The 19886-nt window shown below is 42.9% G+C and overlaps 1 protein-coding gene across 8 annotated transcripts in view; it reads left to right on the top strand.

Annotated features, from left to right (window-relative positions):
* The window catches only part of LOC128688281 (collagen alpha-1(XVIII) chain), a 472640-nt gene that overhangs the window by 256497 nt on the left and 196257 nt on the right, over nt 1–19886 (top strand). For 7 of the 8 annotated variants that reach the window (XM_070086585.1, XM_070086589.1, XM_070086590.1 and 4 more), the window contains exon 2: nt 16048–16101. The exons of the other annotated variant lie outside the window; for it this stretch is intronic. In XM_070086585.1, coding sequence (XP_069942686.1) covers nt 16048–16101 — 54 coding nt within the window. The remainder of the gene's footprint in view (nt 1–16047; nt 16102–19886) is intronic. 8 annotated transcript variants of the gene reach the window in all.

Genomic DNA, 19886 nt, shown 5'->3' with positions numbered 1-19886 from the left:
GGAGAGGTGGGCCGGAGGGACTGTCGGAAACTAATATACTGTACAGTATATTCACCAACTCGTGTCTTTTCTCATTCGATTAGTTAATGTACAGCTTAGGGGTGGGGATGTTGCGGTTAAGAAGGTCATCTAAACTTTGATGTCAGAGCATTTCTGGCAAAACAGTAATTGAATGAATAACGGCAAAACAGTTTCCTCTTTGTCGTGTCACTCTCCCTCGGAGGAAGACGGCTGGTGTGTTTAAAAAATATGAAGAATAATAGTTTTCAATGCATTTCCTAAAATAAATTAAATGTAATTCTCATTTCCATACTATAGTTTCTAATCATATTTTCTCTTTGTCTTACAGGTAAGTGTCTGACCAGAGAGAGAAGGATCAGCAGATGTTGGTAGAGAGGTCAGTTTATTGTTTGCTCTTGGGCTGTTTTGTCCTCACACTGTATTCGCATAGTTCCTTTGGATGACTGAAGCCTTTATGTTGACCACCAGCCCGGATACACACTCGGGTAGGTACGTACCTTGTACCCTCGAACCTCCTACGATCACTAAGAGGACACCCAGTCCCATGGGATATGTATTCCAGTCCTCTGATTTTAATCAACAGGACACCCAGTCCTTGGACATATGCAACACTCCTCTGAGGATCACTATGCTGTATAGCCCTTGTGGCTTAGCGCTTCTTTTTGATTATAATAATAATGAGGATCACTAACAGGATGCTCAGTCCTACAATATAATGGGACATGTTCTCCATCCTCCGAAAATTACAGCAGTGAGTGCAGACCGCGACATCTGTATTAAACACCACCAGATGAAATAAATAAATAATTCACGCTAACCGTTATGCCCATATGGGTCATTCCGAGCAAGACGTGGTGGAGCTGGATCCTCCTCCTGCTGAGCGCCGGATAGACGCGCTTCCTATTTGTACTCATCACCAGCTGAACCATTCTTCACCGAAATAACTGGAATCGCTCACAAATATCGAAACTTGCGATGATTAAGTAACAAAATCCATAAAACTTGAGAAGGCTGAAGAAATTTTAATAAGAAAGCTTTCTCCCAGACTGATGCTTTTTCTGCACAAATGACTAAGAAAATCCATAGTTCCCTTTTCCAGAGAACTGCATTGATAAACAAGATATTAAATACTCCTGGATCTCTGAGTGTCCGCTGTTTTATAACTGTTATTGACATATTAATAAACCATTTATTTAGACAAATTCGAATGTAGAGTGACGAGTCGAGGAGGTTAGTAGTACTGGAGACGAGGTTAGTAGTACTAGAGACGAGGTTAGTAGTACTGGAGACGAGGTTAGTAGTACTGGAGACGAGGTTAGTAGTACTGGAGACGAGGTTAGTAGTACTGGAGACGAGGTTAGTAGTACTGGAGACGAGGTTAGTAGTACTGGAGACGAGGTTAGTAGTACTGGAGACGAGGTTAGTAGTACTGGAGACGAGGTTAGTAGTACTGGAGACGAGGTTAGTAGTACTGGAGACGAGGTTAGTAGTACTGGAGACGAGGTTAGTAGTACTGGAGACGAGGTTAGTAGTACTGGAGACGAGGTTAGTAGTACTGGAGACGAGGTTAGTAGTACTGGAGACGAGGTTGGTAGTACTGGAGACGAGGTTAGTACTGGAGACGAGGTTAGTAGTACTGGAGACGAGGTTGGTAGTACTGGAGACGTGGTTAGTAGTACTGGAGACGAGGTTAGTAGTACTGGAGACGAGGTTAGTAGTACTGGAGACGAGGTTAGTAGTACTGGAGACGAGGTTAGTAGTACTGGAGACGAGGTTAGTAGTACTGGAGACGAGGTTAGTAGTACTGGAGACGAGGTTAGTAGTACTGGAGACGAGGTTAGTAGTACTGGAGACGAGGTTAGTAGTACTGGAGACGAGGTTAGTAGTACTGGAGACGAGGTTAGTAGTACTGGAGACGAGGTTAGTAGTACTGGAGACGAGGTTAGTAGTACTGGAGACGAGGTTAGTAGTACTGGAGACGAGGTTAGTAGTACTGGAGACGAGGTTAGTAGTACTGGAGACGAGGTTAGTAGTACTGGAGACGAGGTTAGTAGTACTGGAGACGAGGTTAGTGGTACTGGAGACGAGGAGGTTAGTGGTACTGGAGACGAGGTTAGTAGTACTGGAGACGAGGTTAGTAGTACTGGAGACGAGGTTAGTAGTACTGGAGACGAGGTTAGTAGTACTGGAGACGAGGTTAGTAGTACTGGAGACGAGGTTAGTAGTACTGGAGACGAGGTTAGTAGTACTGGAGACGAGGTTAGTAGTACTGGAGACGAGGTTAGTAGTACTGGAGACGAGGTTAGTAGTACTGGAGACGAGGTTAGTAGTACTGGAGACGAGGTTAGTAGTACTGGAGACGAGGTTAGTAGTACTGGAGACGAGGTTAGTAGTACTGGAGACGAGGTTAGTAGTACTGGAGACGAGGTTAGTAGTACTGGAGACGAGGTTAGTAGTACTGGAGACGAGGTTAGTAGTACTGGAGACGAGGTTAGTAGTACTGGAGACGAGGTTAGTAGTACTGGAGACGAGGAGGTTAGTGGTACTGGAGACGAGGTTAGTGGTACTGGAGACGAGGTTGGTAGTACTGGAGACGAGGTTAGTAGTACTGGAGACGAGGTTAGTAGTACTGGAGACAAGGTTAGTAGTACTGGAGACGAGGTTAGTAGTACTGGAGACAAGGAGGTTAGTGGTACTGGAGACGAGGCTAGTGGTACTGGAGACGAGGTTGGTAGTACTGGAGACGAGGAGGTTAGTGGTACTGGAGACGAGGAAGTTAGTGGTACTGGAGACGAGGTTGGTAGTACTGGAGACGAGGTTAGTGGTACTGGAGACGAGGAAGTTAGCGGTACTGGAGACGAGGTTAGTAGTACTGGAGACGAGGAGGTTAGTGGTACTGGAGACGAGGTTAGTGGTACTGGAGACGAGGTTGGTAGTACTGGAGACGAGGTTAGTAGTACTGGAGACGAGGAGGTTAGTGGTACTGGAGATGAGGTTAGTGGTACTGGAGACGAGGTTGGTAGTACTGGAGACGAGGAGGTTAGTAGTACTGGAGACGAGGTTAGTAGTACTGGAGACGAGGTTAGTAGTACTGGAGACGAGGAGGTTAGTGGTACTGGAGACGAGGTTAGTGGTACTGGAGACGAGGTTGGTAGTACTGGAGACGAGGAGGTTAGTGGTACTGGAGACGAGGAGGTTAGTGGTACTGGAGACGAGGAAGTTAGTGGTACTGGAGACGAGGTTAGTGGTACTGGAGACGAGGTTAGTAGTACTGGAGACGAGGAGGTTAGTGGTACTGGAGACGAGGTTAGTGGTACTGGAGACGAGGTTAGTAGTACTGGAGACGAGGAGGTTAGTGGTACTGGAGACGAGGTTAGTGGTACTGGAGACGAGGTTAGTAGTACTATAGACGAGGTTGGTAGTACTGGAGACGAAGTTGGTAGTACTGGAGACGAGGTTGGTAGTACTGGAGACGAGGTTGGTGGTGCTGGAGACGAGGAGGTTAGTGGTACTGGAGACGAGGTTAGTGGTACTGGAAACGAGGTTGGTAGTACTGGAGACGAGGTTGGTAGTACTGGAGACGAGGTTGGTGGTGCTGGAGACGAGGTTAGTGGAACTGGAGACGAGGTTAGTGGTACTGGAAACGAGGTTAGTAGTACTGGAGACGAGGTGGTTAGTGGTACTGGAGACGAGGTTAGTGGTACTGGAAACGAGGTTAGTAGTACTCGAGACAAGGAGGTTGGTGGTACTGGAGACGAGGTTAGTGGTACTGGAGACGAGGTTAGTAGTGCTGGAGACGAGGAGGTTAGTGGTACTGGAGACGAGGTTAGTGGTACTGGAGACGAGGTTAGTAGTACTGGAGACGAGGAGGTTAGTGGTACTGGAGACGAGGTTAGTAGTCCTGGAGATGAGGAGGTTAGTGGTACTGGAGACGAGGAGATTAGTGGTACTAGAGACGAGGAGGTTAGTAGTACTGGGGGCGAGGAGGTTAGTGGTACTGGAGACGAGGAGGTTATTGGTACTGGAGACGAGGAGCTTAGTAGTACTGGAGACGAGGAGTTTAGTAGTACTGGGGACGAGGAGGTTAGTGGTACTGGAGACGAGGTTAGTGGTACTGGAGACGAGGAGGTTAGTAGTACTTGAGACGAGGTTAGTGGTACTAGAGACGAGGAGGTTAGTGGTACTAGAGACGAGGAGGTTAGTAGTACTGGAGACGATGAGCTTAGTAGTACTGGAGACGAGGAGTTTAGTAGTACTGGGGACGAGGAGGTTAGTGGTACTGGAGACGAGGTTAGTGGTACTGGAGACGAGGAGGTTAGTGGTACTGGAGACGAGGTTAGTAGTACTGGAGACAAGGTTAGTGGTACTGGAGACGAGGAGGTTAGTGGTACTGGAGACGAGGTTAGTGGTACTGGAGACGAGGAGGTTAGTGGTACTGGAGACGAGGTTAGTAGTACTGGAGACGAGGTTAGTGGTACTGGGGACGAGGTTAGTGGTACTTGAGACGAGGAGGTTAGTGGTACTGGAGACGAGGAGGTTAGTGGTACTGGAGACGAGGAGGTTAGTGGTACTGGAGACGAGGAGGTTAGTGGTACTGGAAACGAGGAGGTTAGTAGTACTGGAGACGAGAAGGTTAGTGGTACTGGAGACGAGGAGGTTAGTGGTACTGGAGACGAGGAGGTTAGTACTGGGGACGAGGAGGTTAGTGGTACTGGAGACGAGGAGGTTAGTGGTACTGGAGAAGAGGAGGTAAGTAGTACTGGAGACGAGGAGGTTACTAGTACTGGAGACGAGGTTAGTGGTACTGGAGACGAGAAGGTTAGTGGTACTGGAGACGAGAAGGTTAGTAGTACTGGAGACGAGGAGGTTAGTAGTACTGGGGACGAGGAGGTTAGTAGTACTGGAGACGAGGAGGTTAGTAGTACTGGAGACGAGGAGGTTAGTGGTACTGGAGACGAGGAGGTTAGTGGTACTGGAGACGACTAGGTTAGTAGTACTGGAGACGAAGAGGTTAGTGGTACTGGAGACGAGGAGGTTAGTGGTACTGGAGACGAGGAGGTTAGTGGTACTGCTGACGAGGAGGTTAGTGGTACTGGAGACGAGGAGGTTAGGTTAGTGGTACTGGAGATTAGGAAGATAATTGTATTATTATAATCATGGAAGAGCGCTAAGCCCATAGGATTATACATCACATGTGGGGGGGATGGAAGGTATTCAGGCTCAATTCATGGAACTGAAACATAGATCCAATTCTCTAGATCAAGATCCCCTCACCAGCGTCAAGGAACCTCTCTTCAGAGGGCGGATAATTGTATTATAGAGGGAAGGGGAGGAGTGTGTGTGTACTTACCTGTTTGTTTAGCACGAGCCGATTCACAGCTCCTTGCCCCGCCTCTTCGCTGGTCGCTACTAGGTCCTCTCTCCCTACTCCATGAGCTTTATGGTATATTTTCTTAAAGCTATGTATGGATCCTACCTCCACTACATCACTTTCCAGATTGTTCTATTTCCTGACAACTTTATGACTGAAGAAATGATTCCTGACATCCCTGTGACTCATCTGAGTCTTCAACTTCCAGTTTTGATCCCTTCTTTCTGTGTCCCATCTCTGAAACAACCAGTCTCTATCCACCTTGTCGATACCTCTCAGTATTTTATATGTCGTTATCTTCCCTATCTCTCCTGTTCTCCAGTGTCGTCAGGTCGATTTCCCTTAACCTTTCTTCGTAAGGACTAATCTTGTTGCAAAACTTTGCACTTCCTCTAATTTCGTGGTGCTACATACTCCATTATGGGCCTGACGTACACAGTGTACATAGTCTTGGACGATTCCTCACTAAAGCCTCGAAACGCTACTCTTAGGTTTGCCAGGCGCCCATATGCTGCAGCAGTTATTCGGGTGATGTGTGCCTCAGATGTGCTCGGTATTATACTCATTCCAAGATCCTTTTCCGTGAGTGAGGTTTGCAGTCTTTAGCCCCCTAGCCTGTACTCTGTCTATGGTCTTCTTTGACCTTCCCTGATCTTCATGACTTTGCACTTGGTGGGGTAAACCCCAGGAGCCAGTTGTTGGACCACGTGTCCAGCCTGTCCAGATCCCTTTGTAGTTCTACCTGATCCTCTTCCACTTGAATTCTCCGCATTAGCTTCACGTCGTCTGCATACAGGGGCACCTCTGAATCTATCCCTTTCGTTACGCCATTCACATATACCAAAACAGCAACGGCCCTATCTATGACTGACCCTTGTGGAACCCCATGTGTGTGTGTGTGTGTGTGTGTGTGTGTGTGTGTGTGTGTGTGTGTGTGTGTGTGTGTGTGTGTGTGTGTGTGTGTGTGTGTGTGTGTACTCGCCTAATTGTGCGTTACAAGTAGCGTCTTCTAAAATAGACGTCTCCAGAGGAAGCTATAGGGTTAAATAATTGGTCCCCTTCTAGCTGCTGGCCTCTTTCTGGTTTCGTAACAAGAGGCTGGATTATGTTCTGTTTCAGTTAACCAGGCTATTCTATAGCCCTCTTCAATATTAATAAGGATTCCAAATGAATGCACACAAAACAAAATAAATTTTAAGATCTTTATTAGTAAAGTTGTCTAGAGAAGTGTATGTATGTATGTATGTATGTATATATATATATATATATATATATAGATATATATATATATATATATATATATATATATATAATATATATATATATATATATATAATATCTCATTGTACCCACAAACGAGTGGTGTTGATCAATAACAACACTGCGACTAGCCAAGGACTCGAACCCATGTTGTTTTGGTCTGCCTCATGGTGAGCGAAAACCATATGATGCTCTAACCCACAGGACCACCGAATCCTACAAGAATCACACACCCAACAGAGCTAGGTATTTTACCATGATCCAAGGACATGATGGTGAAGGCGCCTCTGAGCTAATTTCATTCTACTCTCCATTTGGTATACTAGCCTCAACAAGCAGTATTTGATATTATCGTACTCATGAACGAGTGGTATTGATCAGTAACAACACTGTGACTAAGGACTCGAACCCATGTTGTTTTGGCCCGCCTCATGTTGACCTCATGGTGGTTTTCACTCCTCATGAGGCGAGCCAAGTTGGATGCCAACCACACACCAGTTCCTCACACCCCACCCCATATGGGGTCAGGTGGAGTAGGCCTCACAGTTTGCGGATAGCATGAGGTAAAATAACTAGAAGATAGTTAATAGCCAGCTCTAAGCTCCTAACCACTGGGAAAAGGTCATGTGACGTAAAAAGTTACAATAGTGGATCATTACATACCTTCATTTACAACCTTTTAACTTATGGAATAGAGGAAAAAATCCCTCATTTGTCAAGCGGTGTCACAGAACATTCCAGAATATTCAGGAAATACTCTGTGTCAGTTAATATGCCTGTGTGAATTCTCCCATTCAGGCTTTTTCTTATAATAACTAGGCTATTCTTAATTTTAATGCCATTCCTATCATCATCAACTATCATCTGCTAATATCATTATATTACCAACAACCTGATTCATTAAACCACTAAATTAGTTGCAATCACCATGTTGAAACCTCCTATGTGTACCTAGCGTACCTTGAACACTCACTGTACCTAGACAACTTAGGACCTCAATAGGTCACACTGCATTTCTTTTGGACTCTCCTAGGATGATTGCACATGTGCACCCATACCTAAATGAACCCACATATCTACTTCCTTACTACAGATATTATATCAATCAGGTTGCAGTCTGTATTGCAGCACACTACCTAGAGCACCTGTCGCATTATGATACCTGTGTTTAGCAGCAGCTGAGTGAGTTATACCGACGGCAGACCTAACATATTAAATATCAATGTTCGAAATGGACTTAACAAGATGTCACATATATCAGCATTCATGATGGGCGTGACGGGCGTACCATGATGTTTAGTTTGCAGACTCTGGTCGGGCATAACCGAAACATCACAAACCTTCCCCCCTCCCCTATCATAAGGAGCAATCCTGCGCTTTTGTAAAACATTGTTGTTTAATGGTGTACGCAAAGACTCCACTAAATAACTATCAAGTTTGTATAGCCCATAATTTGAGTTATATACAGTATTTCTATCATGTTCCAGGAGGGAGGACTCAATTATGTTTCTTTCCATGATGGAACTGTTGGGTACAATTATCTGGGCTTCGGTCCACTCCAGTGGGTGATTTCAAGAGCTGACATGGTTAAAGATCGCATTCGACACCTGGCCAAGAAATTGACCACCAAAGAGAGAACTTGAAAGGACCGTTAAGAGAGGAAATCAACTGCCAGAGAAAGGGCTTGATGTGTCTCCTAAGAGAGACCAGGAGGCAACTGAGTGAGGCAAACCTAGCAGCCCCAACTTTGGGTGGTGTTATGAACACAGGTAATAAATGGCCTGTGAGACTTAGTTAGAATGGGAATTGGAGCAAACAAACTCGCAGATAGACTATAACGTATATTTTGCCTTCACCCACTGTATACAGATATGTACACTATGTACAGGTAGAATAATAAGTGTACACAATGGTGACAGATGGCAAAATAGAAGTCAGAGAGAGTGCACCGTACTCAACCAGCAGGTAGGCAAGTCTACCAAATGCTTACTGCAAGTGAATCACATTGCTTCAGCTTTGGCAGACTTGCCTGTGATTGGTTAATGAACCAAGGTACTGATTAATGATGGGTACCCTATTGATCATTAAACCCTTAGGAATGGTTTGCTGAATGGGAGGAAGCCCGACCCGGTCACAGACTGGGCCGCGGGGGCGTTGACCCCCGGAACTCTCTCCAGGTAAACTCCAGGTAAGCCAATATGGGAGTGTGACATATGCCAAATAAATTGTAACATACTTTTTGCATGCCACAGGTGTGATCACATGACTCACAGCTACCCCAGTGGTTGAAACAGCTACCCCAGTGGTTGAAACAGCTACCCCAGTGGTTGAAACAGCTACCCCAGTGGTTGAAACAGCTACCCCAGTGGTTGAAACAGCTACCCCAGTGGTTGAAACAGCTACCCCAGTGGTTGAAACAGCTACCCCAGTGGTTGAAACAGCTACCCCAGTGGTTGAAACAGCTACCCCAGTGGTTGAAACAAGTGGACAAAGGGTTAACAAGAGTTAAGCAAATTATACAACCAAATATATCCTACCTAATTTACACAAGTTAGGTCAAATAATAATAAAAAGCAAAATATTTTCATTTTAGTGATTAATGAAAACATCTCCAATATAAAATTATATGATAATAAGAGATATACAGAATATTAAATGATTGCATCCAGTTCAGAGGGTGCAACATTGTGGTTGCAGGGGTTGAGTCACAGCTCCTGGCCCCACCTCTTCACTGGTCATTACTAGGTCACTCTTCCTGCTCTATAAACTTTATCATACCTCTTCTTAAAGCTATGAATGGGTCCTGCCTCCACTACATCATTTCCCAGACTACTCCACTTCCTGACAACTCTGACTGAAGAAACACTTCCTAACATCCCAGTGATTCATCTGAGTCTTCAACTTCCATTTGTGACCCCTTGTTGCTGTCCCATTTCTGGAACATCCTGTCTCTGTCCACCTTGTCAATTCCTCTCTGTATTTTATATGTCGTTGTGTGTGTGTGTGTGTGTGTGTGTGTGTGTGTGTGTGTGTGTGTGTGTACTCACCTACTTGTGGTTGCAGGGGTCAAATCTTAGCTCCTGGCCCAGCCTCTTCACTGGATGCTACTGGGTCCTCTCTCTCCCTGCTCCATGAGCTTTATCAAACCTCCACTACGTCACTTTCTAGGCTATTCCACTGTCTGACAACTCTATGACTGAAGAAATACTTTCTAACATCCCTCAGAGTCTTCAACTTCCAATTGTGACCTCTTGTTTCTGTGTCCCCCCCCCCCTGGAACATCCTGTCTTTATCCACATTGTCTATTCCGCGCAGTATTTTATAGGTCGTTATCATGTCTCCCCTGACCCTCCTGTCCTCCAGTGTCATCAGGCCGATTTCCCTTAACCTTTCTTCATAGGACATTCCCCTTAGTTGTGTGTACTCACCTATTTGTACTCACCTATTTGTGGTTGCAGGGGTCGAGTCTTAGCTCCTGGCCCCGCCTCTTCACCGGTTGCTACTGGGCCCTCTCTCTCCCCGCTCCATGAGCTTTATCAAACCTCGTCTTAAAACTGTGTATGGTTCCTGCCTCCACTACGTCATTTTCTAGGCTATTCCACTGCCTTACAACTCTATGACTGAAGAAATACTTCCTAATATCTCTCTGACTCATTTGTGTCTTCAACTTCCAATTGTGGCCTCTTGTTTCTGTGTCCCCTCCCTGGAACATCCTGTCTTTGTCCACCTTGTCTATTCCACGCAGTATTTTATATGTCGTTATCATGTCTCCCCTGACCCTCCTGTCCTCCAGTGTCGTCAGGCCGATTTCCCTTAATCTTTCTTCATAGGACATTCCCCTTAGCTCTGGAACTAACCTTGTCGCAAACCTTTGTACTTTCTCTAGTTTCTTGACGTGCTTTATCAAGTGCGGGTTCCAAACAGGTGCTGCATACTGTGTGTGTGTGTGTGTGTGTGTGTGTGTGTGTGTGTGTGTATGTGTGTGTGTGTGTATATGTGTGTGTGTGTGTGTGTGTGTACATGTGTATTTGTGTATGTGAGAGGGAGACTCGTGTACGTGTAGTCCCACCAGCAAAACTATACTCGTGGTGTCATGTCTTGATTCATTAGTTTACCACAATTTCTAAAGCCCTCGAGGGCTATAGCAACCTCACCCTAATCTTGCCACCCTCAACACCATTGTTAACGAGGAGCTTATCAAAATATCAACTTGGATGACAGCCAATAAACTTACACTTAACACTGACAAAACCTACTATATTATGTTTGGTAGCAGAGCAGGAGTTGCGCAAATTAACATTAAGATCGACAACACTCTAATTGCCAGGCATAATGAGGGCAAATTCCTAGGCCTATACCTCGACAACAACCTGAATTTCAGCGCCCATATCCAACACATAACCAAAAAAGTATCCAAAACGGTTGGGATCCTCTCCAAGATACGATACTACATGCCGCAAAATGCCCTTCTCACACTATACCACTCACTTATTTATCCATACCTCACCTATGCTATTTGTGCTTGGGGATCAACTGCAGCAACACACATAAAGCCAATAATCCAACAAAAAGCCGCAGTAAGAATAATCACTAAATCCCATCCCTGGCAACACACCCCCCCCACTCTTCATAGATCTAAACTTACTCCCTGTTCAGTACATCCACACTTACTACTGTGCAACCTTAAATTCCAATATTAACCTTGACCTAAAATGCTTTCTTGATAGTTGTGATAGAACCCACAGGCATAGCACCAGACACAAACATCTCTGTGACATTCCCCGTGTCCGACTAAACCTTTACAAAAAATCAATGTATGTCAAAGGCCCTAAAATCTGGAATACCCTACCTGAAAACTCTAGAACTGCGGACACATTCATCACCTTCAAAACTACCATTAGAAAACATCTTATCTCCCTGATACACCCCCGTCAACTAATTACACGAATACCACCTGGTGGTTCACACTTACACTCACTCACCCATTTGACCATAAACAGAAATATCAATCTCAATCTTAAAATAATGAATCCTAACTAGTTATAAGTTGGCCTGTGATACTCCAATACTGAAACTATGTATTGTGCCAAAACAAAAGCATTCACATTGCTAAACTCACAAGCTAGTATTTAGTCACTTAGCCATAATACCAACTTACCTCATAATTTGTAATATTTTAAATTTAAGAATTAATCTAAGTCTGCCCGAAATGCCTAGCCATGCTAGGTGTTCTAGTGGTACACTCTGTAATCATTATTTTACTACATGTAAACCACACAATAACCAAATTCTGTAAACTCAGCATTGTAATACTTATAGAGAATAAACTTTGAATTGAATTGAATCTTGACCTCGTACCCATTCTGGCAGTTCACTGCCCTTTCTGTGAATGAATGCAATATAACTTCTTACAATACTGGTCTTTCCTAGTTTTCTCTTGTTACAATTATGATACAAGAAGCCCCGCTTGTACAGAATCGATTTTTCGATGTTCCACGTTTTCACTGGCTCTTAAATGAGTCATTGTTCCACCCACCGGGGAGAGTCGCCGGCGGATGGAACATAATGAACAATAGCACAATTTGAAGCCAACGAGAATGTGGAACAACGAAAAGAAGATGCTGTGTATGCCGGGCCTAAATCTGTGTAACTGTACTTGTGTGTACCTAAATAAACTTACTCCAAGATGGGCCTCAAATATGTCGTATATATGAACATGATTGACTTCTGAGGTTCTCCATCTACCATGCGAGCACAAGATGTACAAAATATTTAGCAACACCAACAGAGCACCTATAAGTAATTAATAAGTTTTTTTCCTTCCTCCTCGTTTATAACTCGAGAACTCCTAATCCGATCGGCTTCCAATTTTTATGTCTGATTTAATATAACCAGGGAAAGGTTCGTGGAACTATTGGCATGTGCAGGTCCCTCTGGTTAGACATTTCCAAATGATTGGAATCTGCATGATAAATTTAGAGAGCCTCTTCTGATTGGCCTCAAATATTAAGTGTGTCCCACTCAAAGATTATGATTGTTATCTAAGTGTGTAGCTGCTGATTTGCCAGTCATATTTTTAAAATGGCTGAATGTCTCTTTTGATCAGCTTCAAGATATAAACACAATGTACATGATCACACGGGAGTACATGGGAAAGGCAGATATTAGAGGACATGGAAGTCCATACTAAGATTATCTGTTGACATCTGTCTATTTCTACCTAGATTATGGATTGTGTATTCTCTAGATGTACTTACCTAATTATGCTTGCCTAATTGTGGTTGCAAGGGTCGATTCATAATACCTGGCCCCGTCTCTTCACTGGTCGCCTGTGTGTGTGTGTGTGTGTGTGTGTGTGTGTGTGTGTGTGTGTGTGTATGTACATGTCAAAAATAGAAAAGCAGAAGGCTTTCTGCTCTCCATTCCATCCGGCCACTGCCGACACAAAAGCTGAGAAAAAACGAGCGTTCAGAAGTACAAAGACATAATCACAAGCATTCAAAAGTGTGAAGATGCCTACATAAGCGTTCAAAAGCACAAAGGCATCCTCATGAGAATTTAAAAGCGCAATAATGCCCTCAGAAGCATTCAAAAGTGTGAAGATGCCCTCATGAGCGTTTAAAAGCTCAAAAACGTCCCCACATGAGTTGGAAAGTGCAAAGACGCCCTCAGAATCTTTCAGAGACGAAGATTCCTAGAATCGCACTCAAACCCGTGAACATTTCTCCTCAAGGTCGATTAGAAGAGTAAATAGCACCTCAGGCATCAGTTTCTCGCCTGCTTGGGAAACAGTTTCATAAGCCTGACCTGGTCTGGAACATGATTCCTGGTCTAGGACTGGATCGCAGGGGGTGGTGAGGCCCAGAATGAACTTAGGACAACCTTCAGGCAACATTTGACTCACCCACTTGTAGTGTGTAACCTGACAATGAAAATTTCACTTTTATTGGAGAAAGAAATGATAATACTGGAAGAGTGATAAGAATGAATGGGGGAGTGTCGGTACTCAGGGATGAGATTATCTTCGGGTGAAATTCAACTCCAAATTGACTGTGGAGAACCACATTGTAAATCTTGTAAAGCTGCCAGGAAGCTTACAGCACTTAGAGATATCTTGCATCTGCTCGACAGTAGAAGTTGTAAGACTGTACAAGGCACAAGTGAGCGCACACCTTAATTATGCTCCACTGTCTTGGACTGCCTACTTCCTGTCTCATCTGCGACTTCTTGACAAAATAGAGAACAAAGCAAGGCGACTCATCTCTAGCCTGGACCTGGCCTGGACAAATTTGTCATTTAAGCAGAGCCTTCAATAATGGAGGGTGTGGAGATCTTATTGTTAAGTACAAGGCCAATGTTGTCAAGTTATCACACTGGGCTCCACTTCATGATCATTGAGAAATGAGCTTCTACACAACAAGATGGGCAGCAAACAGCAATTACACTCTTGCTGTACTCTTCTCATAAACATCACTTCATCTGAAATCATCTCTTCCTAGAATGACGTGAGCCTCTAGCATCTTTGTACAGCATAATGACATCAATGAAATAAAGTCAGCTGATTAAAAGAAATCACTGGCCCAAAAAGGCTCTATAATGAGCTGATATAGGTAACAGTTCTTAGCTTGTAAGGTTAGAAACCCTTAACCTTGTAAAACCCTTGTCTAAAAGAGAGAGAGAGAGGGGGGGGAGGGAGAATAGAGTAGACAGATGGTAAGCAACAGTGTAGACAAGAAGTCAGTACACATTCAGTCATAATAAACAGTGTGTGAGAGAGAGAGCAACAAATTACTCAACTATCATCATTTTTGAAAATTATTATTATGTGAGTAAATTACCTGCACGAGGCTTACAGGGCATTACATGAATGATTACCTGCAAGTAATCTGGGTGAGGTAAGTGAGACTGAGTCACAGTAGGTCGCTGAACTGCAGCTCTTTCAACTGCCCACTTCTTCACCACTCTCACAAAAAGCTAGACATGACATTAAATTAATAATTATAATATTAAGACCAGCTACTCGGGTAAAATTTAATTTGTGTAGACTGCATATGACCAGGGTTGCTGGGTACACAAAATATAATTATACATAAATTATTAGTGCTATTAAAATGATATTCTTATTAAAAAGTACCATTTAATTACTGTAGATGGATCACACCACAACACCTGCCTAACACCTAGACCTAACACTGGCCAGCTAAGATCTAAATGCAAGAGCTAATGGTGTACTTCCCTGTGAGTGATGTTCCCTTATCTTCCGACATTCACTCATAATTCTTGAGGTCCCGAAAAAACTTCCTGTCCCAATTCTTCATCAGGAGACATTAACACGGGTTCCTATTAAAAATTCAGGCCAAAACACACCAAACTGGCCTCGGAAAATGCCATATTTCATTGCACCATGCAGTCCAGTGTTCGCACATTAAATTCAATATGGCGACCCTCCCCGGCGTCACTCAGCAGCTGTTCTACACCCCCTCACTAGAAATTTCTCGAAAGGATCAAATCAGCATCACATTTTATTACACAATTATTGTAGTATTCCAATTTACCCATGCTGAATTTAGGAAAATCCAAAATTTTCCACAATCATCCCCTGCACTACACTAGTTACCATAGTTTGTTCCACACCAGAAATTGTTCTTAAACCTTCAGCCTGACTCTATATCACTTTCTGATCGAATTATTATTATTATTATTATTATTATTATTATTATTATTATTATTATTATTATTATTATTATTATTGTTATTATTTTAGCTGTTAAGAATCATATAGTAATTTTCAAAAGCTTGTTCATATATAAATGTTAAAATGTTCATTGCAGTTTCAAATCTTTGATTTTTTCACATAAAGCTTATTTTATTATTATTCATTTTTTTCAGATGACAAGATAAATTTTTATGTTATAAAATTAAGATGGACATAGATCCCGGTTTATTTCAAGGCTTCAAATATTCATTAAGTTTATAAATGGGACTTACTCTCGTTTGCTATAAAACTATCTCTCTCTCTCTCTCTCTCTCTCTCTGTCTCTGTCTCTCTGTCTCTCTGTCTCTCTGTCTCTCTGTCTCTCTGTCTCTCTGTCTCTCTGTCTCTCTGTCTCTCTGTCTCTGTCTCTCTCTGTCTCTCTCTGTCTCTCTCTGTCTCTCTCTGTCTCTCTCTGTCTCTCTCTGTCTCTCTCTCTCTCTCTCTCTCTCTCTCTCTCTTTCTTTTTCTCTTTCTCTTTCTCTTTCTCTTTCTCTCTCTCTCTCTCTTTCTCTCCTCCCACAACTTTTTTATTCACTATAAATATAGTTTCCCTGCTATTGTTTGAATTTGTTAATTTATTATATATTGTTTGTGCCTTGTTTCATATATTCAGTTTGGACATTGTTTGTTTTTTTTGCAGTCCTTTGGCTCTGGAGAAGGAAGAAGTGATATTAACATAATGGATGACTTCCTGGTGAGTACATCACCCGTTGCTCCACTCATCTAACAACTACTCATCCCTAAACTATTCTCCTTAATTAACCTTACCCTAAGCTACGTGTGGAGTGGTGGAGGCTCGATCCTCCGCACAGTTAAGTGCAAGATGCACCATACGTTTTTACATAGGTTTACCTAACCCATACCAACCTAACTTAGCCACACTAACATAACATAAATAGTTAATTTAAAATAGAGAGAACAGATTTTGGGAAAATATAGGAAGAGTTATGAGAGTGACTTTCCGCGCCAGGTAAATGTTGAGCGCAGTAACATGTATGGCTGTTGTCGGGTTTTGAGTAGCTCTTGTCGGGGAGGGGAAACCTCCCCTCCAAAACCCCTCACCTCCAATACCCTTCACCTCCAAGACCTCTCACCTCCAAGACCTCTCACCTCCAAGATCCTTTACCTCAAAGATCCTTTACCTCCAAGACCCTCACCTCCAAGACTCCCTCCAAGACCCTCACCTCCAAGACCCCCATCCAAGACTCCTCCCAGGAGAGGTACACAAAGCAAGGGGAAGGTGCATGATATTCACAGGATGGGTGTGGGGTGCATAATAAACATATTAAACTAATATGGACAACAATTTCCTGACTCATAATTCACTGTCGAGAGACCAAGGTCATGGACCGGGCCGCGGGGGCCTGGACCCCAGGAACACTCTTCAGGTATAATCCAGGTAGGCCTATCTTTTAATGACATACCAAAGTTTAAGGTATATTTTTTATATTAATGCCTGTATTCCTCTCCCAGTACAGGACTTCTGGTGCCCAAAAAAAAGTTGACATTAATAACCTAAATGCAAGGTTGCCGTGTCAACAGTGATTCCATCTGTGTTTCATGTTTATATATATATATATATATATATATATATATATATATATATATATATATATATATATATATATAAACAACACTGCGACTAGCCGAGGATTTGAACCCATGTCGTTTTGGCCCACCTCATGGTAAGCAAAATTTACATGATGCTCCAACCTACAAGACCATGTATTCCTACAAGAATCAAGGACCCAGCAGAGCTAGATGTTTTACCTTGATCCGAGGACATACGGTAGTGTGGGTACATCTGAGCTAATTTCATTCTAATTCCCATTTGGTGTACTAACCTTCATGAGCAGTATTTTATATTATAGTAACCACGACCAAGTGGTACTGAATCAATAACAACACTGCTCGTGAAGGCTAGTACACCAAACAGGGATTACAATGAAATTAACTCGGATCCACCCACACCACCGTATGTCCTAGAATCAAGGTAAAACACCTAGCTCTGCTGGGTGCTTGATTCTTGTAGGATTGTGTGGTCCCAAGAGCTAGAGCATCATGTGATTTTTGCTCACCACGAGGTCATCCAAAACAACATGGATTCGAATCCTCGGCTAGTCGCAGAGTTGTTATTTGTTCAATCTTTGAAAAATTAAGTCATAGGCAGATCTATTCCTACCTCGTCTCCCACAACATACTCAGCCCCTGTCAGTTTGGATTCAGGCCCAATAAAAACATGAATGACGCTATTATACACATGCTAGAACTCATATACACAGCTCTCGAGAAAAAAGAAGTCCCATTGGGAATCTTCATTGATTTACATAAAGCTTTTTGAGCCCACGGAAGTCACCGAGATTATAAAGTCACTTAAAAATAACTCAGGGAATCTGTCTCATGTCCCACCATTATTGTACAAGAGAGCGGCCCATGTCCTCTCTCATACTATCTCATTGCTTTTTACAAGTCACTAGAAGCTAGCACCTTCCCGAAACTACTCAAGACGGCAAGGGTTACACCAATACATAAAGGTGGTGACCCTACAGATTTAAACAACTATAGGCCAATATCAAACTTACCATTGCTATCCAAAATCTTTGAGAAACTCGTGCACAGGAGACTATATTCATTTATAACGTCACAAAACATACTCAACCCCTGCCAATTTGGATTCAGGAAAAATAAAAGCACTAACGATGCAATTATAAAAATGCTAGATCTGCTTTACACAGCATTGGAAAATAAGGAATATCCACTAGGAATTTTTATTGACCTAAGAAAAGCTTTTGACACAGACCACGGCATCCTACTCCACAAACTTTACCATTATGGTATAAGAGGCCATGCGCTTGCATATTTCAAATCTTACCTTACTAATAGGTATCAGTATGTCACCATTAAAGACACAGCATCAACAACACAGCCACTTGATACTGGAGTTCCGCAGGGAAGTGTCCTTGGTCCCCTGCTCTTCCTCATATACATCAATGATCTTCCAAACGTATCTCGACACCTGAACCCCATTCTCTTTGCTGACGACACGACTTATGTCATCTCTCACCCTAATCTTGCAACCCTCAACACCATTGTTAATGAGGAGCTGATCAAAATATCGACTTGGATGACAGCCAATAAACTTACGCTTAACGTTGACAAAACCTACTACATGTTTGGTAGCAGAGCAGGAGATGCGCAAATTAACATTAAGATCGACAACACTCTAATTACCAGGCATAATGAGGGCAAATTCCTAGGCCTGTACCTCGACAACAACCTGAACTTCAGCACCCATATCCAACACATAACCAAAAAAGTATCCAAAACGGTTGGGATCCTCTCCAAGATACGATACTACGTGCCGCAAACTGCCCTTCTCACACTATACCATTCACTTATATATCCATACCTCACCTATGCTATCTGTTCTTGGGGATCAACTGCAGCAACACACCTAAAGCCAGTAATAACCCAACAAAAAGCCGCAGTAAGAATAATCACTAAATCCCATCCCTGGCAACACACCCCCCCACTCTTCATAGATCTAAACTTACTCCCTGTTCAGTACATCCACACTTACTACTGTGCAATCTACATCTACAGGACCTTAAATTCCAATATTAACCTTGACCTAAAACGCTTTCTTGATAGTTGTGACAGAACCCACAGGCACAACACCAGACACAAACATCTCTATGACATTCCCCGTGTCCGACTAAACCTTTACAAAAATTCAATGTATGTCAAAGGCCCTAAAATCTGGAACACCCTACCTGAAAATTCCAAAACTGCAGACACATTCATCACCTTCAAAACTACCATCAGAAAACATCTTATCTCCCTGATACAGCCTGTCAACTAATAATACGAATACCACCTGGTGGTTCACACTTACACTCACTCACCCATTTGACCATAAACACAAATATCAATCTCAATCTCAAAATAATGAATCTTAACTAGTCATAAGTTGGCCTGTGATACTCCAATACTGAAACTATGTATAGTGCCAAAACAAAAGCATTCACATTGCTAAACTCACAACTAGTATTTAGTCACTTAGCCATAATACCAACTTATCTCATAATTCTGTAACATTTTAAACCTAAGATTTAATATAAGTCTGCCCGAAATGCCTAGCCATGCTAGGCGTTCTAGTGGTACACTCTGTAATTATTATTTTACTACATGTAAACCACACAATAACCAAATTCTGTAAACTCAGCATTGTAATACTTATAGAGAATAAAGTTTGAAGTTGACCATGATTTGTTGCACATAAAATTAACACACTATGGTATAAGAGGGCACTCCCTCAATTACCTACAGTCATAACTTCGCAACAAAAGCCAGTATGTGTACACAAATGGAGCTAACTCTTCCACACAACCAATTACAGTCGTCATCCCGCAGGGAAGTGACCTTGGCCCACTTCTCTTTCTCATTTACATCAATGACCTGCCAAATGCATCTCAACTA

The sequence above is a fragment of the Cherax quadricarinatus genome, chromosome 19 (assembly GCF_038502225.1).
Source record: "Cherax quadricarinatus isolate ZL_2023a chromosome 19, ASM3850222v1, whole genome shotgun sequence".
Lineage (NCBI taxonomy): Eukaryota > Metazoa > Arthropoda > Malacostraca > Decapoda > Parastacidae > Cherax > Cherax quadricarinatus.
The sequence above is the reverse complement of the archived record's forward strand: the minus strand, read 5'-3'. Positions and strand labels throughout refer to the sequence as shown.